This window comes from Heliangelus exortis, chromosome 7, assembly GCF_036169615.1.
Source record: "Heliangelus exortis chromosome 7, bHelExo1.hap1, whole genome shotgun sequence".
Taxonomy (NCBI): domain Eukaryota; kingdom Metazoa; phylum Chordata; class Aves; order Apodiformes; family Trochilidae; genus Heliangelus; species Heliangelus exortis.
Window position 1 is genome coordinate 2005244 of NC_092428.1, and position 21828 is coordinate 2027071.

Genomic DNA, 21828 nt, shown 5'->3' on the forward strand with positions numbered 1-21828 from the left:
GAGAGAAACTTGGTTTAATAGTTGGTCTTAATCCACCTTAGTTGGTATTTTGTATTCAAAGAACTATATATCATACAAAAATAGAAAATGTTGCAAGTTCCTTTATTTGATCAAATGCATTTTCATTCCTACTGATTTTTATATGATCTTGTACAAATAAGGGCTTTATAACAGAAAACTTTGAGGTATGTTTTGTGTATTAAGTTTGATTTTTCTCACTACTGCTGGTTCTTAGCTTGAGAGAGTCGTGAGTATGGGTCTTTTCAACCTCCTTTTTGTCTTGGAATGAATGGATTTGAAGGGAAGCCTTTTTTCTACTTTGACAATTTTTACAATATAATTAGTCAGTAAAACTGGAGAGGGGAAGAATTTTACACATTTTGGGACACTCTTCATATAGTGATGAAGTCAGGAGCTTCTGCTAGAAGGACGAAGGGCTTTGTGACCAAGGAGAAGCTGTAGCAGAGGTGTTCTACAGAGTGGTGTATTCGAACTTAGAGGGCACCCTCTTCAGTCAGGTGAGAGACTCTTTCTTTAAGCTCTCCACTCAGTCAGTAATGCTCTCCATCTACAGTGAGTAGATTTGGCATAAGGGCTGAGAGTTTTGGGTTTTGTTGGCTTTTTTTTGCAAGTGGTTCAGCTGTACTATTGTAAACATAATATTCTGCTCAAATCTTCTCTATGAAAAAGCAGTTTTTCCTGGTGACAAAGGCTTTGTAAACCATCTGAAATGGCTTATGTTCCTCTGCTTGGCATTATGTAAGAGCATCATCAGGGTCACATCCAGACAAAGGCTCAGTAGTACTTGAGACTGGAGGGAAGACTGTGAAATGCAAGCTTTATTGAATTTCTGTATCTGTGTTGAATACTCTCTCCCTATTTGCTTATAACAATTGCATATGAAAAAATACAAGGAACTTTTTTTAAGTTGAGATGTCTTATGTCTGCTTTTCCATACCAGGCCACTTGTTGAAGAAGCAAATGCATGTTGATTTGTTAAGAAAATGTTGGTATCAGCAGACTGGTCACTGTGTGACTGTTAACTACCAGGTGCCAGTGCAGCTTCTCAGGCACAGAAATTAACTTTCAGTGGCCTTTAGCTGCCAAGTTCCCTCATTTCTTGGTAAAGACTGTATTTCCATACTTCATAAAGACACATTCACTGTATTTCCCTTAGTTTTTGCAGAGCTCAGGGTAAGAAGGTGAGTTTCTTCCTCCTTCATTCCAGCCTTCTTGGGAAGAGAGAGAAATTCTTTAATGCCTAACTCCTGTGGTTAAGTGCTGCTTGTTTAGAAACAGTGTTCAGCAAAAGAGCTGGTGTGATTCTGTGAAATTAACAGCTGACCATAAGCTACTTAATAATAGCATGAGGGCTAACACAGGGTAGCACTAAACATGTGGTGTTTGCCTTGGAGTGGCAGGGTGCACACAGACAGGGGAAATCCAGATGACCAAATGAAAAGAGGGAACCTCTCAGTATTGTCATATTTGGGTCACATGTTTAGATTTTTCCTTTCAGTCCATGAATTAGCCTTTTAGTGCTTCTTGGAACCTTGCTTTTTGAAATAATTTATGCAGTACTATTCCTTGACAGCTTTTCTGTAACTTGTGATTTTTTTAGTGTGGGTCCATCCCCCCCCTCCCCTTTGGTTGTATATGCTAATTTTTTCCCCCAAAAGGTGACCCCTCTGAGATTGTGCCTATGGAGTGAGGAGATGGACTAAATTGTCATAGACTGGGGGATGAGTTATTTTTAGCTGCTGGCATTTCAGGCTGGAACACTTCATTCTGTCGTGCTTGCTAATGAGTCATCTGGAGAAAATGGGCTTTTTGCTTTCAGAGAGGGTCTGTAGCAAATAATAATAGGCTAATCTCTGCAGGAGATGTTCTGTCAAGTAACTAAGGCTTCAAGTAGAAAATATAGAGAGATGGAGACTTATCTCCCTGTAAGAATATGCATCCACACATCATTATTATTGTTGTTGTTATTATTATTATTATTATTATTACTATAATTATTAACTGGAAGCCTGATTAAGGGACTAGTAAAATCATAGTGAAATACCTTTGAGAAAGGTCAATTGAAGACAATCCCCTTTTACAGGTAGAGCAGAATACACACCTGCTTCCTAATTCAGAACATCATTCACTTCCTGAAATCTGAGTATGTTACCTAGTTCTAGGAATATTCTGGAAAGATTGCTAACTAGATAAGCCTCCTCAAAGGCTTGCATCCTTGGGAGAACCCCATATTCATCAGCACTCAGTCTATTATTTTTAAGGATTATGTAGCAATCAGTATCTTGGTTTTCATCCCTGCTAAAGAGTATTTCTTTTTCCTTTTTCCTTTCTGTGTGCAATTCATAGTCTCTCCTTTGACCTCTTCCCTCAAAGTTTGAAGGTTTTGTGCTGATACAACACAGGAGGATTTTTTTGTAGCTGAAAATATCACCACTCAAGTAGAAAATGTAATGTAAAAATAATTAATCAAAGTTGTTAATCTGGTTGCCTCATTTTTCTGTTAGTGAAACACCAGAATATGGTTGTGCAAACAATTAATTTATAAAAAACCCTATGCAAAGAGTTGGGAGTACTGAATGAAAGATGGGAGTGAAGGCCCCAAACCCTATTCTATAAAGGAAATAAAGAATCACATCAGTGTCAAGTCATTTTGTCACCTTTGGTGCTTTTGAAACTACTTACACTCTCTATGGTAGACTTCTTTTGGTCTACACATCTTCTTCTTGTAGAGCCTGGCACAAATCTGAACAGGCCTGTCTGGGGGGCAAGATGTTTCATTTAGAAGCTAATGATTTTTACTCTCCATTGACTATTTAGCTGTCTGGGTTTGTTTTTTTGAATTATCAACAGAATATTGAGAATAAAAGAAAAAACATTTCATCTTAGTCTGATTAATATTTGTGCATTATTAACATCTCTTAACCCATCTCCTCATGTTGCAGTGGGCACTGTACAAAAGACTTGAAGCCAGTCAGTGTGAATGATTCTGATATTACCAGTGTGTACTGCTCCTAAATAACCCACAGGACTTAGGCTGGGTTAGTCAAGATAAATATTTTCCTTATTAGAAATCTGGCATCCATCTGCATTGCAGACAACAGTGTGTGGTGGTCAAAAGACTTGAGAAACTTGTTCATAAGCTGGTCTAAGTTATCAGGTTTTTGTCATGTCCAGAAGTGAAGCAATACACCTCCATGTTTTCCCTTCTTGAACACTTCCTGCCTTCTAAAATACATTTTTTTCCCCTGAGTATCCTAAGGTGTTGATCATAAACATTTGATTCCTTCTGTAGTTTCCAGTGCCACCTAATGAAAACAAAGCTGTGGATGCATGATTATGTACTTAGCAAAAACTTACCAAAAGGAAACCTACCTGGGAGGATGCTTGTGGTAGTAAATATTGCCTCTGTTTCTGAGCCACAGAAATTCATGTTATTGCCTGCTATCTTAAGGGATATTCAAGCCAGAGCTACATTGAGAAAGGGGAAACCTAAAGAGAATTAAAAATAGAAATATTGATATTTACTGTTGATTGTGCTCAAAGCAGGTTTTCTGCACTCATTTGTTCGTGGGGAAAATGATTACAGTTCACTGAGTGCTAATAGGAGTTTAGAGTGGATGCATACTGTCTTCTTAATATCCTGGTCTACTTAAATATCCTGGTATATTTTTAATGTTTGTGGTTTTTTCAATTTAAATTTCCTGACTGGTTACTGATTTAAAATAACATAAAATAGCACAAGGGGTGAATAAAAGGAGATGATTTAGCAGTGTAGTTCAATTGAAATTTATATTATTGGGAAAAATAAAAAATTGATTTAGTTTGTGGTTGAGAAGTGTCACCATTGTTTAGGCTTTGTGGTAATAGAGAATAATAATCAGATAAAATGCTTTTTCATCTGAGTGATGTATGTAAATGATTAGTTTATAACTTGGTTTTGGAACAGCTCTGCCTGCAAAACTGTCTGATATTTTATTAACTCTGAACTGGAACCTGGAATTTGTAACTTGGTTAACTTATCTTTTACTGTATTACTGTTTTGATGTATTTAGGGTTTAAAATTACAAATTGTAAAGCTAATACAGTAAAATATTCCTCTCTGTGAGGCATGATTGTGCATATATGATTTGCACTACAGCTTTAGATACTCTAAATTGTAGCAAAGATAAGGTCTAAGATCTCTTGGTAACGGAATACTTTTAATATTAAAATATTCTTTGCAAATATTCTATTAAGTTAAACAAATTTTCACTTTGATGTAATCTGGAGTGAGATGATGCTTGTGAAACAGCAGTTTCAATTAGCATTCACTAAAGGTTTAGACAGTTAACACCTGGTGTCTGCTGTGCCATGTGGGAAGCATCTATTGCAGTCTCATATGATTGTTGCATAATTAGGATTATGATCTCTAATTTGTTTTTAATTTTGTAAATCTAGTCTTATTTTCAAAACCAGTCAGTGCTACCTGTCTTCCCGGGCTTTTACTGTAGGACAAAGTTATAAATGTTAAAGGGATTAAGAGATATATGACTTTCTAATGTGAACAACTTGGTTAGTTAGTAGGGAAATTTTGACACAAAGAATTTCCTAGTTGGTCTCAAAAAGCGTGGATTCTTCTTGTGTTACTTCTGAGAAACAAATAGAAAATGACAGGTTTGTTTTTTTGAAGTCTTACTGTTATATACAAGCTGCCAAATGTATAATAGGAACATCAGGAGCAGGTGTAAAGGGTTTTGTAATACTGCTGAGAAATAACAATGGAAATTACCTCCTTCCTTAGTACTCCAGAACAGACTCCTGGCACATCCAAAGATGAAGAAGGTAAAGGCCACATCCTTCTCCCTGCTTGCAGTATCTTTTGGCCCTGTTGGCTCTGCTTGAGGGCCAGGAGCTATTTCTGTCTTCTCTGTTTTGCAACAAATAGTGGTGGAAGTCCCTAGATGTAGCTGCAGTACTTTTCAGTCTTGGCTGATCATTTGGAAAATAATCTTCAAAAAAAACAGTGGGGGTAAAGCATCACTTGTACTGAATTACTGAACCGATGGAAATTCTCTAATTGTGTTTCTGTTTAACTGCTCTCAGATGAAACTTCTGAAAATGTTTAGATTAGAAACCTAATAGAGGGAGAGAAATTTTAGTTGTCTTGACCAATACTATAGTAATCATATATAATACCCATGTTGTAAGGTTTGTAAAGGTGTGTATGTATTTTTAGTGTTCAGTGACAGTCAGAAATTTAATCAATTAATAATCTAGTGGTATAGTTTTTCTAAGCATCTTCCTACAGCATTTCAGAATGCAACAGAAAACCTTGCCTTGCTGATGCTTCTGAGTGTGCTCATTTACATTTTTAAGATAATGTAGAGGAGTAAGATACCCAGATAATCTGGAATAAGGGGGGCTTTTCAAGAACACTTGCATAAATTAGCCTGACTCTTTGCTGAGAAAAGAGAAAAAAGATAAATTACTTTGAGAAATGTCTTTAAATCATGATCCTTAAGAGCTGATGTTTTAACCTCACATTTGAATGACTGTTACTTTTTCCATCTTGTTTCAATATGCCTAAATGCAAACACATGTGGAAAATGTTCTTTTGGCTTTTATCAAACTGACATTTAAGTGCATTTTTTTTCAACCTCCCTAACATTTGTGGTAAAATATTTCAAAGCTATGAATCTTACAATTTGCCTATGCATTTTTTTTTTTTCTTCTTTCATATATTAACATTTGGTACTCATAATCCTAACCTGGTTGGAATTACTGGCTTTTTCATTTGCGTGTTTGTTTGGATGAGGTGATTAGGAAAATACTTTATGTGAAATTCTAGTTTGCAACAGTAAATACTTCCATGAAGAGTCACTGCTTTCTGAACTTTAGTAAATAAAGGAGAAAAATAGGATAATCTGCTATGTCCAGTTGCAGCAGTCATATTCCTAACACATTTAGCTTTCTGTTGTGTTCTGTGTCCATGGTGCTAACCTGTCTCCAATACTTCCTTTTCAGCATGTTTCATTCTTCCCCTCTACTCCCCTACCCCTTCCCAAACTCTTTAATTCTGTGCCAAGCTAATAAGTAGAGCTAGCTCTGGGTAAAGTCAATCATTGCCAAGCAGCTGTTATAAAGTTTTCTCATGTACCTCTGTGATTGTACCTCATTTCTAAAAGGCAATGTTTTTGCTCTTTCAGGTCCAATTTTAAGTAAGAGCAACCGATTGTATCTGCACCTCAATCTTAACTGGTTGTACAGCAGAGGCTGGGGGTTAAATAGTTCATATATGTAAATACTCTTTCTAGGGCTTCAACTTTGAACATTTTGTTGTACAACTCAGGGTAATGAGGCACACTCTTTAGAGCTAAAAATCTGAATTACTTTGCTTATTACCTACAGTATTTTTCCTCAAGTATTTCCCAGTTTAAAAACAATACCTTGTGGTTTAATTATAATGCTTGCATCTTAAGATTAGACTTTTCCCCTAAACCTGAATTAGATTTGGCTTAGGATTGGATTCTGAGGGCTTCAGCTTGCCTGCCAACACTGACCAGGGAAGGTTTTCTTCCTACAACATGTGCCCCATGTGCCTGGAGTGGCTGCCTGCATGGTTCTGGCATGGGCCCAGGCTGTGATGAAACTGAGAATGTGACAGACGACAGCCTTGTCCAGATGTATGCACAACTACTGCTGCCATGCCCTGCAATCCAATCAGTCTACAGCTCTGGCATTATTTAGTTGGTTTTGCATGGATTCATTCCTTGAGGGTTTGTTTTGTTGTTTTGTGTTTTTATTTTTTTAATGGAAATAATATTTGGTGGTCCTTTTGTAGTTTTACTGAGCTTTTAGTATTATTAAAACAGGTTGTATAATATGATTCTCACTCTCTCACATTTTTTTTTTCTTTAATTTATGGAGTGATTTCATAGGCATTCTGACACAGGTTACTTAATTTGAAGATTTAGTTAGGTTTTAAAAAATGCAATTAAAAGGATCACACATCTAACCCTCAATGTTTTAGTCTGGTTCTCCTCACAGCTGAACATTTAAGCTATTAAAATGTCTTAATATGACTACTACTTGCACCTAAAAATAAATATCTGGGAAAGGTGTCAGAATCACCATTAATTATGATTTTTAATTAAAATCTAATTAAAATTCATCCAACAGCTTGAAAACACACCAAGTCCTAGTCTTCCTTCCTCTCCAGAGCTATCAACAAAGGCTGCCTCCCTGACCCCAACTTTACCCCCAAAGAAAAAGAAGTTGTAGAATTCTGTGCAACTGGCAACCTTTTATTGATTGAGGTTTCCATCTTAGTGTTTTTTGAAGGTTTTTATAAGACCAAACGAAAATGTACAAGCCAGTGGAAATATTGTATTATTATTCTACAAAATAACTCGATTTTTGTCGTATATTCAGGCTGTCATTATCTGGCATAAAAAAGCAAAAGGGCAAAAATTACTTTTCTCTCCTCTCTAGCTGTTTTTGGCAGCTGTTGTTTTGGTTTTTGTTTTTTTTTTTTTTTTTTTTTTTTTTTTTTTTTTTTTAATGTGTAGCTCCCTGCTGATGTAGGCTGTTGAATACATCTTAGGTAATAAGCAGATATATCAAAAGATATCCAGGGCAACACACCCTGCTGAAAAACAAGAGATTACTTTTCTCTACTCCTTGCAGATAAGTAGCTCCTGGCATATGCATCCTAAGTGTTTTTTTCCTGGCACTCTATTTCTAGAAGACAGTTAAATGTTGCTATTCTTTGGCCATTTTACTCCTCAAAAAGAGTTTCTTTGTAGTCTATGGTGCGTCCAAAATCCAAACAGGATTACCTGAATTGCTTTAATTTCCTAACTGTAGCTCCATTGCCTTATGTTACCTGCCTTCAGTTGCAGAGAACGTTTTCTGTGCTGATTTTTGTTGTCAGTTTGGTTTTGAAACCGTGGTGAGCTAAAACATGACTTGTTTGTTGCTGTGTAACAGAGAATAAGAAGATATTCTCAGTGCCAAAAAGCCTCAGACTGTGTATAAAGCAAGTTAGAAGAGATGGGTATTGATCCAGGAGAGGATTGCCAGTCATTAGGCTGGAGAATAGCCTCAGGAAATCCCACAGCCTTGCTGATGACTTTTTCTAGACATTATGGTGAAAAATAGTTTGAAGGAAGATCTAAAGTAGATTTGCTAATATTCATAGAACATTCTAGTAACTGGACATTAGATGATATCATGGGTTAGAGGGAGAAAAGGTGTTTTTATTGACTGCTTTGTGCCAGAGGCTGTTGGAAAGTGAATGAAGGACGGGATGCTCAGTGCCTTGGTGCTCTGCCAGCCCTTGAAAACGTGGAGAGGTGGCTTCTGCTTGAAAGGACTGAGAAGGGGGCTGGAAAAGGGGTGTGGAGGGAGGTGAGCTGGGCAGAGTGATAGCTGACACAGGTGATCTTTGCATCCAAAGGGGATAGATGCTAAGATGAGCACATTTATCTGCCTATACAGGACGTTCCTTCACAAGAAGGAGTAGTCTGAGGTTTAAACATAGTTTGCTAAGAGAACACAGGGAAGGGAGATAGTGGTGCTCAGGTTATCAATGGTTTGAGTGGCAAACAGGGTGTTGAAATTGTCAGCAGTTATACTTAGAGGAGGGAAATTCTAACAGTTGTCCCCACTTTGAAGTAATGGTATGGCATGTATAAGAGGAGTGCCTTTTGGAAATAAGCCCCCATCTTCTGTACTGCAAGGATGTGTATTTTGTTTAAAACTTGAAGAAAAAAAAATGTCATTCTTGTTTGTATTCTATAAAATATCTTCTTCCATTACCTTCCTATACTTTAATAGCCATTAATTCTGTCAAAATTGAAGCTGCTGGAAAGCCTCACCTTTCAGTACAAAGTTCAATTAGGAGTCAATCCTTTTTGAAAGAGAGGAGGAAAAAACCCCAAGCAACTGTCAGAAATGCATTTAATGTAATTGAGCAAAATATTAACATATCCTCTTTGGTCAGTGCTAGGGCTGATCAGCAGTATCACAGCTGAAAACATCTGCTGCTGCAAATGTAGGCAACTTTCTTTTGTAAAATATGCTAAAACATGGGGAACAAAATCATGGTACCAAAAATAGGGGCCTCTATATGGTGCTGATTGTGGGATTTATTATTCTGTTATTTAAGGTAATGGTATATTGCTAGGTCAGGAGGGGGGTCACAGTTCTCAGATACAGCAAAGCCTTAAGAAGTAGGCAGAAAGACCAACAATTGCAGAACATGAAACAAAAATATTACTCAGTCTTGCTCATAAGGTTCTAATTTTGCTGAATTATCCTAAGTGTGATAACAGCACAGTCCTGAAGCACACACAGAAGCTCTGTTTAGCATGCCCGGGCCTCAGAGTAGTTTCTGCAGTTGAACTTCCTTCCTTAAAATGGAGAGTTTTAAAAAAGCAAACACCAGGTTTGTGAGGCCTTCTGGAATGACAGCCTTCTCTTTGCAGGTCAGACAGAGAGCAGACAAAGTCAGTGTTCCCACGCTGTCTGTGCCATCTGCTGACGTTTTGAAAAATATCCATCTAACTCTTCATCGTTTTTAAGATAAAAACCTATTGGCATTCTTAGTCTCAAGGTCATTCTTGATGTAATTTATCAGGTTCCTGTGGATTCAAACAGCACAATTTATATCTTCCTTTTGATGTGGCATGGAAAAAGACCATGAAAAATTACTTTTCTTACATATGTACAAACTCAAATTCTATTTTATATATCAGACTGTAGAGCTGTTGAGAGCTCCAAAAAAGGAATTAGGTCTTTTAATGCAATAGTGAAAGACAGTCACCATTGCTTAGTCTATTAATAAGAATAAACCAATTTGTTCTGATTATTTTGTAGATTACCCAGATGTCACCTTGAAATCTTAATGATGCAGACAGTATTTTAAGGCTGTTTCCATTCCCCCCCAAAAAAGCACCTATTTTATTCATTGAAACAACACATTTAAATACATACTCATATAGATTTGGAGCTGCAACATAGGTGATCAGCTACAATTTGCTAAGTTTATAAAGTTTAACGTCTCATTAAACAATACAGACATGGAAACATTAGATCTCCTTAGGTAAAGGGATTAAAATATCAATTGGCTTGGTTGTAGATACATGGAAAGGCAATAATAACCATGTGATTTGGGCAGTACCTGCTCAGATTTATTGAAAATAACTAAAATTAAGAAAAAATATTGCCAAATATTTAATTGGTTCACAGCAGTTTGTATGTCTTGACTTGAGATTCATTTGTTAGGAGACCTGTTGGGTTTTGTTACTTCTTCCCCACTCTGAGCCACTTGCTATCACTGGAGGTTTCAATTGCTTGACATAGAATTGGTGGGTAATTAGTAGTGTGCATAACTGCAAAAAGCACAAGTAGTAATTTAGTTCTTGGTTCTTTCTAATTGTCTGCCCATCAGTAGTTTCCTAGGGTAAGTAGTTCATTATTCAAACGTTTGAAATTGAAAGTACTTTAGACATAAAAATGCTCTTGTTAGTAACACGGTATTGAAAATCAAAACCTTTTAAACAAACAAGTCATTATTTGACAAATCTGTCTTCAAAGGCCTTGTTCACATGCTGTAAGTAGAGAATGGGGCTGGAAGGGGGAGAGGAAGGGTAGGGTTGGCAGAGAGCAGTCATTTGTCACTGTGCCTGAAATAAAGATGTGTCACTGTTGTAAAGGTGCTAAAGGTGAATACACTAAAATATTTTAAAATACATTTGGGTAAAGTTCATTTGTTAAAGGCAAACATCAAAAGTTAATACACTTTAAAAGCAAAAATTAGGGTTGATCTTGAGGTCAATTTGAACTTCAAATTTTACAGTAAAAAATTTAACTTGCCTGCAGGAGAACCTCCTTCTCAAGTTCTCCTCTGAAGTCTTCTGAGGTTGCTAATCCTCAGAACTCACTTGGAATTGTTCTTAGAGATTAAAGGCTGTGTTTGTGCAGTCTCCTCAACTCCATCATTCCAGTTTCCTCTTCTGGGACATTTACCCTTTTTTTATAGCCTGTGACTAGAGAGAGGGCTGGCTCTTGAGCTGTGGTGTATTGTGAGCAAAAATGCAAAATATTTCTTAGGCAAGGAAGTGTCTTACCAGACTCTATCTGGGGCTTAACCCTAAGGTTTGATCTGAAATTTGAAGATAGATATTTCTGTTAAGAGTTTCTTGTTTTAACATTCAAACCTAATTAACATACCACTGAATATCACCAGAGGATGCTGTGTTTTCCCAGTGACATGACTTGAAGAATTTGAAAATTAATCTGGATACACTTGGCTTTTCTGTTATCAGATTTTGTTACCTTCTGGTAGATTTGTATGTAAAAGTTCCTCACCTGTCAAAATGTACTATTTCATATGAAAACTTTAAAAATAGCACCATTGTTTGGGTCAAATTGATTTTGAAATAGACACCAGATATCCTCACTCTTATTTTACATTCTGTTTCTAGCTTTAATGAAGTAGAATAAATATATGAATGTCTTAATTTACATAGCTTGTCTTCAAGTATGTATTATCAATATAGCAGTTTGTTGCAATAAAGGTTATGCTTTAGATAATGTGGTGGGTTTTTTTTTATGTAATCCACTTGTAACTTTAAGGTGAAAGATTCACACTGATATTACACTTTGCTTTTCATAAGGACTGAATCTAAATAGATGTTCCCAGCTTGCACCATGTGTAACAGCTAATGTGCCTGAATCTCTTGTTTTCAAATAACTTGTTGTCACCTACTTCTAATCTTCACGTATTCTTTTGAAAAAAAAAATGTAGAGTTTAATTTCTTTTTCTCCACCTTCTTTTTTTATTAACAGATTTGAAGAACTTGTGAAAAAGTTTAAAGTAGAATATCATGCTGGTGGTTCTACTCAAAATTCCGTTAAAGTGGCCCAGGTTTGTTCTTTCTTAAAGAATTATTGATAAATTGAAGTGCTGAGTTTGAATTAGGTTGGTGCTCTGTGTTGTGTCTGTTCATGATGAGCACAATGTGTGAGTGCTTGTGATTCTAGTGCTCAGATTATGCTTGGGTTTTTTGACATGATTTATTTTGAAATACTGTTTTCACACACTTTCTCTTAAGGTTATGGTTACAACTACAGTGTACCTAGGATGGAGGGGAGGGTTTTAAGGAAGACTTGGTAAAAAAGATATATGGTGGGAGGATAAGAGGCAGGGACAAGGTCCCTAGCTCAAGTTAGGAATCTTCCAATGAGAAGGAAATATCACAATGAGAATGGTCAAGCACAGAATTTTTTGAAGCTCTTGTGCTTGGAGAATTTTCATAACTTACCAGGATGAGTCCTTGGGCAACCAGATCTAAACCTGAGCCTGGTCCTGCTTATAGTGGTAGCTTGGATTAGAAATCTGCAGAGGGCCCTTTTGGCTGACATAGCTCTGTGATTCCAATGCCATCTACCCTGTGAGAATTTGAAAGCTTTTCCATAAAAGATTGAAAGGTAAAACTTTATGTACAAGGATAATATTTCTGGGTATGGATGTGATAAATACCAGTAATGCTGAACTGGGTTTCAGGTGTTTTACCTTCCCTAGCATTGTTCAGCTCCAGTTGCCATCTAGAACTGTATTGGTCTCCAGAAGGGTTGTAATCTGTTTTTTCAGGTTTGTTTGTTGGGTTTTTTTTTTCAAATTAGATGTAAATTTCAAGCAGTTGTGCATGAAAAACATAACATCACTGAGAGGCTTTATAAAGAGGGGTAGGAGGGGTGAGAGAGAGGCAAGAGAATTCTTGAAAACCTGAAAGAAATTGTTAGTCTGTAAGCTTTAGGAGATGAAAAAAAAAGTGAGGATATAAAAAAAATGTAAACTAAAATTAAACTAAAAATTCCAGAATAATTTTTTCAGCAATATGTATTAGCTTATTGGAGAGAATGAGCGTGTAAGTAATCTTAGATCTGAATAGCTTAATTATATAATTTTTTTGCTGAAAGAAATGGAAGAAAGCAAAAACTAGTTCAGTAAGCCTGACTGATGGTTGAGGAGTAAATGACCAATGAATAAATTCAGAGGCCTGAGGTAGCTACACTCTAGGTGGATGTGGATTCCCTGCAAGAAGGTATGAGGAAGAAATCTGAACAATGCAGCTCTTATTAATTTCTCAACTTGTGTTACTTTAAGGGAAAAGCTTGAAAAAAATATGCTAAAAGGGGAGGCACAAACTAAAGAAGTTTATTTCAGCTGTGTGAAAGTAAATGGGAGGTAATGGCATGTTAAAGAAAAGCATCCTTGGAAGCCTGAGGGCAATGGAATACAACTGTCAAGAATAGAATGGCTGGAAAAGAACAAATGGCCTCTGAAGTCTGGCAATTGCCTTTTTAAAAGTTAATTTCTGGAAAGAATGAGTGAATTATTAAGGAGTGTAGTAGGAAAATTGGAGAACAGTTAATAAAATTATAAGAATCAAAGGAAGAGTTGAAGAAGCAACTCAAATAGGGTCATTGAATTGTTTGTTTCAAATACTGTGCTTCTGGAAGGGTCAGGAAAGCAACACTGTGTTGAAACAAAAATACCCAGAGGCAAAATGGGTGGGGAAATTTACAGTGTATAATGTGTTTAAAAAAGCAAAAATGAAACTGTCATATGCTTGCTTACGTGGTGTATGGTGAGCATCACTTCTGTTACACATGCTTGAGTGTTTGGGATACTTCTGGCTGTAAAGATAGTGAACCTACACAAGAAAGACTCTTTCTGTTCCTGAAAAGGATAAGCCAACTTGTTAAAAAAAATCATCTTAGAAATACTGTATTTATCATGTGTGAGAAATCTGAGATGGTAACCATAGAAAAAGGCAATGTGAAGAAGCTCTGAATTATGACTAAAACTGGGAAGAAATTGAAGCTTAAGTCATGGGATTTGGAACTAAAATTTAAAGCAGCATCAGCTATAATGGAAATGATGATTTTAGAGGTTTACAAAGAATTAACCAGAATTGCAGTCAAGCTGTGAAGAGTAGAATTAGATTTTGTTTTTTTCTAGCATGTTAACAGAGAGAAAAGATCTGAATTGCAGCCTGGAAGGAAGAATTTGGCAGGTAAGGTACTAAAGGGAATCTTCAGTATTTTTTCAGTGTTGTCTTGCAGTAGAGCAGAATTAGAGAGTGTGGCAATTCAGGAGTGAGCAGTGGTTGGAGGGCATTGTGAGGATCAAAAAGCTGAATGCTGACTGCCCAGAATGGACATTATGTGGGCAGGGTCAGAAAAAAAGAAAGATCTGGACACATCAGGGGCAACAGAAAGTACTACTTTTTAAATGGAAATGCTTCTAATGTATAATGGAGAAGACTGACTTGTGCAAAATGAAATGCAGAAGCAGAGGCAAAACATATTAGAGAGAAAGCTCTGTAAAAGGAAAGGAAGGAACAAATAAATTATTCTGTTGCAAGAGAAATACAGAAGAGTGTTAGATTAAAAATGAAGGGGAGGGAAGATAAAGGGGCAGAAACCCATAGCTATCACACACTTACTTTTGAAAAAGTGTGCTATATAAATGTTTTTTGTAAGTGATTGCTAAAAATACCTGAAAATGGTGAAAGGGGTTACCAAGACAAATAAATGTAATGTAAAGGAAAAGGCTTTCCTGGGCTCAGTACAATACAGAGAGCAGTTGGAGTCCAGTTTAGCAGTAAAAATGCAGGTAATGCACTTCTAGAGGTGCTATGTCACTATTAGGCACAGTTCTTGGGTTTGGGTTTTTTTCTTAACCTAGGGAATATTCATGATTTTGCTGGATCAAGCTTTAATTAATCAGTCATCATTCACTGAAAAGTTCTTGAATAGTCCTTTGGAAAATCATTCAGATTCTGGAATAGAAACTAAAGTTTAATGTTTCTGTTTGCCTCAGTGATCTTGGTATTAGAATTATCTTTTATACTAAGTTTTGCTTTTATACTTTTAGTTTTGCTTTATGTTTGAAGTCATGATGAATGCCAAAGAAGGAGAGTGGGGGGTATCAAATTGGAACTGCAGTGTGCTGCTCTGACCTTTACTTGTCTCATTAAATTCTGGCTTTATATCTTATATGATATGTGACATCTTGCTTTAATCTGAGCTCTTGCAATCCCTCCAAATGATTGGATCCATTATATTAAATCTATAAAATATGCATACATGTACTGCATGCAGTTCATAAATAATGTATTGTTGTAGAGTACTGCCAACAAACTAAATTCAGATTTTTGAAGACAGTGTTTTACTAATTCTCAGTTTCCTTCTGTAATTTTAATTAACAATTCAATAACATGGATCTGGAATGAAAAAAAGAAATCTGAAACTTTCAGTGGGGCTCATCACTTGAAAGAATGTAAAACAAGACAGCTTACCTGTTCAGACAGGGCAAGTGATGCTAACCAGGCCTTATTTGCATGATTATTTTTTTTTCAGTATTTATTTTGACTGAGTGCTGAGGTTAGAGCTACAAGGTGTGTAGTCTTTGAAGTTTTATTTTTCTAAATTAAGTGCCGGATTTCAAGTTTTAACTTGATAAAATTCCATAACTTGGATTTTAAACAGCACAACCTTGGCAATAAACAGCACATTTTTGTCCTGTTTGACTGTGCATATAAAGAATGCCACATTCTTCATACTCAGTGAGTACTCTTGGTTTATTCTCAGTTTTTTATAGCTTATTTTTATTCTAACAATTCTGCTGTTGCTGTGAATCTAATTTAGCAGTTCAAGAGCACTATTTTGGGTGGTTTATTCATTCTCTGAGTGATTGTGAAACTCTCATTACACAATTTTGCTTACTAGTGATTCCATATGAACCTGGAAGAATGTAGCTTGACCCATTTTAAGTTGAATTGGTAGAACTGATAGATAAGGGGGAAAACCAAGTTAAAATTCTCACTGTTTTCCTATAGATACTCTTGTGAGTTCACAATCATGTTTTTATTATACATACCTCAAAATTGTGGTGACTTCTCTTCTTCCCAATACTTACTCTACAGTGACAACTGCCTTGGTCTGCTCATCTTAAGAGAGTTTCCTTGTGAATAATGTAATAAGCTGACAGATTTGAGAATTCAATTTTTAAAAATGAAAAAATTCATGCTTGTTTGTAAAAAATGCTATGTGCTAAACACTTAGATGTGTTTCAAATTTATACCAATTGTTATGTGAGGCCAGACCTTGGATTTATATTAAACATATGTGGCTAGAGGTCATGTCATGCTTAATCCAAAAGTAGTCTGTAAACTTACTTTTTCTATCAAAAATCCTTGCAGGCAGAACTGCATTTTTAAAAGAATATAAGCTCTAATCCTGTAAACATACAACAAGATTCATTGCAACTGGTTTCATGCTTTTAAAATTAAGTTTGTATGTATTTACAAAGCAGTACTCTTGGTTAAACATTATTTATATGTAATCTACCAAGTCTGTCACACATTAGTTCTTCAGCATTCAGTCATTTGGTGCTTTCCCCCTCACTTCCCTATCGTTCTATATAAATGAACATATAACTAATGAATTTAATCTTTTCCTCTGGGTAATTTCTATACAATTCATTAGACCAAGGAAGAGCAGGAAGAAAGGTTTGGCTGAGGAGCAGACCTCAAAACATATTGAATATGCAGAACTGGAAGAAAGTTAATGGAAGGTTATCAGGGAGGTCACCTCAAACACACTCTTGATTTTTTTGATGTTGATGCAATTTTGTCAAGACCTCTCATTGTTTTATGGAGTCAATCGTGCCATCAACTAGAAATATTTTCTCTTCTGCTCTGTGCTTAATTACACTTCTGTCACCAATACCTTTCTTCAAAAACTGTTTCTGTAATAGTAGCACTCCCAGAAAGTGCAAGTCAGTCCCCTAAACAATTTTTTCCTTCCACTTTGTGAAGCAGCGAGCATTTAGCTGTCTTTCTCTTGACCAAAAGGAAATAGGTAATTTTTTTCCAAGGGGGTAGGCTCAGTGCTTTCTGAACCATTTGGGTCAGAATCTTGAATTCCTGATAGTTAGTTTTGGCTTTCTGCTTGATATTTCTTACGCAGCTTCATTACATCCCAGTAGACAGATGGGATTGGTGGCCCCAGCAAACATGTGTTTCCAATATTTTCCATAGTTCAGTCCAGCTTTCAAGAAATAGCATGAAAAAGCTCTCTAAACCCTTTCTGTTTGGTATGGTTTAATAAACTTTGGGGTATAGCCTCACTGCTCTGCCAGAAAACGATTCTGAGGCCTGTGTTTCCTTCTGTTCCTGCTCCTGCCTGGTTCTGCTGTGCTGCACTGGTGTAGCCTCTGCCAGTGACAGTGTCCTGCAAGTGCACTCACCTGCTTCTCAAACCTGTCCAACATAAAAGAAGGTAAAATAGAGAAAGAATTAGGACTCATAATGTTTTTCTTATTTATTCCTTGCTAAAGCTTATATACTACTAGCTGGTCAACTGAATCTCTTTGACATCTGTCCCCAGTGAGGCTTGAGCCTGGTGAAGGGATTGCAAAAAACTCCTCAGTGCTGACAAAAAAAGTAATTTAAGTTTGTCACTCTGGAAATAAATCAGTGGCTATTCCCACTATTGCAAAGACAATGTCCCATTGATAGCACTGTGGTGGACAGTGGCATGTCACAGTGTCATCAGTTTTTAAAGTTATTTTTTCTCTGAAGGGTACTGTGTCATTTGTGAGCATTTCTAAGTTAGGCTGCCTCAAACACCACTGATGTGTCTGTGCTTCTGAGAGGACACAGAGCCTTTCCTCTTCACAATTATAGAATGCAGCTTGGGAAACTGCTGTAATGCATAAGCTGCTTTGTACAGACATCACAGGAATTCTGTGATGATTTGAGAGCCATCTAGAAGTTTTGGAAAGCCATAGAGAAGATTCCTAGACCTTTTACTTTGCTATACTTAAGATCAGTTTCAAAGCCTAGTTCAGAGCTACCTGGAACAGTTTGGGGGGAAAGAAAAAGTCAACAAAACTCAGTGTCATTGTGGCAAATTTGCAAAATTCTAAGCAAATTTCCCCCATGTTACAAAGCTGGGTACTTATCAATGGTTTTTGTGCTTATGAAGGATGCCCATGTGTTGTTTCAGAGGTGGCAGGTCAGATGTTGAAAGTCAGTGATGCAGCAGGACCTAACTTCCCAAGGTTACTGATAATGAGGCTTTCATCTGCAGTGGTTGCATACTGGGAATAACTGTGTGCAACTCTGGCCTGAGATTGTATTTGCAACAAAACCCCCGATGGTTGGCCAATGAAGCTCTAAAGAGCCTGTGGCATTTTTTCAGATTCTGCAATGCCAGATCCCTAGATTTGTCCTCTTGAAATCGAGGCAGTTGCAGCTACACCATTGTCAGCCTACAACAGACTTTGTTATGAGACAGATGGTAACTGTTAAGGCACTGCAAGACAAATATCCTTGTGAGCATCACTTTGGCATGGACTTGCCTGTCTGATGCACCAGAACCATATCCACTTATTTCTTCAGGTCTGACCCTGGCCAGCAACATCAGTAGGGTTGTGGGAAGAATGTCTTTGAAATCTGTTACATCTGAAATCTCTTCAGAAAAGCAGTAAAAAGAGTTGTACAATCAGCCTTCCCTAAAAAACATTCAAATAGAACCTTGAACTCCTTCTCAGTGTGTTTGAGCTTCAGAGTGCATATGCAGCCTCTGTTCACCCATCCAAAATTGTCATTTATTTAAACGATTAAAAACTGTTTCCATATTCCAGAGTCATCAAACACCAGTCACCCGCATGGAATCCAAAGGCACTGTCTAAATGGTAGCAGTTGGCTCTTCTAGGAGTGCAGTTCAGCTGCCTGCTGCTTCACGCAGCTTCTCTGCCTATTTAGCTATGTTAGCACTACAGCTTTTTTGGAGCTGTAAAAAATGGTCAGGTTTTTCCAAAAGCAATGAAGGAACTGAAATGGGCTCTGTCCCCAGGCTAATGTCCAGCTGATGTTGCTTTTGGTTTTGTTTTCCCCTGAGCCAATGCCACCTCTAGCTTGTAAGCCATGCATAGTTGATCAGCACCTTCAGTAATTTATATTCATCCTGAAAATCAAGATCTTTCTAGATAACACAGTAACTGGGGTTGGCTGGAATTTATCCTGAAGACTTAAACAACTGGAAGTATCTGTGAGCCACATGCAGGGAACCTGGTGCCAAGGGTGCCACAGCAGGAACTCTCCAACATTTTTTGTACAGAGTGTGCCAAGAGGACTTTGTGAGCAGTTTTCCCTCCACGTGGCTGTCCCCCAGCCCTGGGCTGATGGCACTTTTGTAGCTGACTGACATGGACTTGTTCCTGTTACTTGACTCTGGAAGAAGAATGGCTGCTTGATTTGGCAGTCTCAGAAGGAAGGGTAAATCCCTGAGCTTCACTGCTATTAATTTGGCATGGCACTCAAGGCTGGAGAGCTTGGGAGCCTTTTTCTCCTTAGTAGCTCAGTAAGCTACATAACTACATCTTTAGCAATTAATTAATGTTAAGTGATGTGATACAGTAGGGAGTTAATTGCCCTGGAAATCTGAAATGCCAAGTAACAGGGGTTTCTTCCACATCTCTAGAATACTTCCTGCTGAAAGTGTACATTTATTTTTGTTTTCCTGAGCAAGGACACTGAAAATCTTGCTGGTAGCTATGATCTCTATGCAGGTTTTGTAATGTGCTATTCCTGGAGACCCAATGCCTTCCTCAGAGTTTAAATATATTAGTATGGCTTCCTTGCACATATATTAAATAAATTTGTTGCCTCAAACCATTCTTTTCTCTCTTTTAATAACTTGTGCTCCATCCAACTCCATGTACATGTCTGTTTTTTGTAGTTTCGAGTTCTGAATTTGACTTTGCTGCTGACTTGTGTTTTAGCCATAGAGTAAATTACTGTGCCTTTCTCTTACATACATGGTGATAAGTGACTTATCAGAATGGAAATTTAATATAGGAGTTTACTTAGTCTTTTTAAGAATGTAAAGGGAAATAACCTCAGAAACAACCACTTTGCATTATGTTCCTTTTCCAGAAGAAACCAGTTCCAGAGAGCAAAAGGAAGTGAAACTGCTCCTTTTGAGGGAGTCCTAACAGAGAAAAGTGAGGAAAAGCACATCTACCAAAAGCAAATAATTAGTCTCAAATAAGCATTTGTCCAAGTTTTTGCCTATTATGTTGTTTCTTGAGAACCAGTTTTAACAAAACAAATCCTTTTCCCATTTTTTTTTTTTAATTGCAGGGCTAGTCTTAGAGCACTCTAAACTGGGCAATTTATCAAGTTTTGCCATCACTATTGATAAAGATAAATCTATTTTGTAAATGCTTTGCAGGAGCCCTGTAAGAACCTGCACACCTTGCTTTACCTCTGGCATGCTGTAGGATCCCCAGAGCATGATTTAGCATGAGGCAGGACTTGGTGGGTCACAGAATAAGGGCAAGCTGGCTGAAATTAAAGTAAAAAACTTTCTCTTTCTGCTCTCCTATTTCTGGTATGGCTGGATAATGGCTTTAGGTATGGTAAATATAATTTTTTTCAGAAGAACTAACTTGATTTAAAAAAACTCTAGCAATGGCAGTTTTTAAATTTACATACATAATGTAAATTTGAGCTTTATGCTGGGAATGCTGCTGTGAAGTAGACCAAGTGTGATTTTCTGTGACAATCTAGCTGTGCTAGAATTTTAGACTAGATGACTCAAAGCTGCCTGGCTAAAAATAAAGCAGGTTTCTGTTTTAAAATCTGAGCTGCACACATACAGAATATAGATGCAAATTTTAAGAAGTGAGCTTTGTGTATGACAGGATTTTGCTGGAATTGTATTTGACTGACACACAGTTCCAAAGGTTTAAAGATCCTAAGAACTAAAAAGCTTAAAAAGGAAATTACTGTGACTTGGTCACATGAAAGTACCTGTCCAAGACACCCCCATATCAATAGCTCTAATAATTTTTGGAAAAAAAAAAGAAGCTGAATGCAGCAACTGGTGAGGCAACACAGGCTTGGAATCCAGGCTTCCTTTAGTTAAATATTGTGGACAATTTAAATTTTAGAATCAATTTCAAGGTTAAGAATTAAATTCCAAAGCAGCTTCACTTACAAAATGGAGAACAGCGTGGCACTGCTTATTTTCTAAAAATATTGAGGTATAATAATTAAATATGTTCCAAGTCAAAGAAGCAAGAATAGGAATCAGTAAATATTTTCTTTCATTGCCATGTTGTGGAGTCAAGTGGCATTTTGGGTTCTTGGTTGAAGCCTAGAACCCAAGAGTTGTTAGTCTTACCAAGATGAGTTTTATCCTTTCATCTTTTCTAGAAGGTGTAGAAGGAGGGGGAGGATTTTACCCTCATCTGACCTGTGTTCTTGTCACATTTTTCTCATTTTACTGGCTTCATGAGAAGTGTCTGGCCCTTAGGATGCTTTTAGTGAGCTGAAAGTAAGGGTTTGGCTACTAAAAAAGAAATTTTGTGTTCAACCGAGAAATCAAAACAGAAAAACTTTGTTTCTAACTCATGCTCTGAACTGCTGTCTGACCACTGAAGTTGAACTTCTCTTTTATGGTGTGTCTGCCTTCACAAGAAATGACCTCTTCCACTTTCCTCAATTGCTTTTTTCCTTGCCCTTTTTTGTGAGCATGTGAAAGATGCCAAATGTTCCCAGTTCTAAAGCTATGATTTAAAACTGTATGGGTGAGGCAGATTAAATAAAAACATTAAAAATCAATCCCACCCTGTTCTGTTCCTTACAGAGCTTTTTACATGGTTTGGGTTGCTTTATTGTTGCTCTTTTTTTCTGCTTTCTCCATTCTGAACTCAAAAAGGGAGCATCCTTTTTTCCA

At 37.0% G+C, this 21828-nt stretch overlaps 1 protein-coding gene across 4 annotated transcripts in view; it reads left to right on the forward strand.

The window, feature by feature from the left end:
* The window catches only part of ADK (adenosine kinase), a 233514-nt gene that overhangs the window by 52142 nt on the left and 159544 nt on the right, over positions 1 to 21828 (forward strand). For all 4 annotated transcript variants that reach the window (XM_071748240.1, XM_071748243.1, XM_071748239.1 and 1 more), the window contains one exon: positions 11854 to 11932. In XM_071748240.1, the coding sequence (XP_071604341.1) occupies positions 11854 to 11932 (79 nt within the window). The remainder of the gene's footprint in view (positions 1 to 11853; positions 11933 to 21828) is intronic.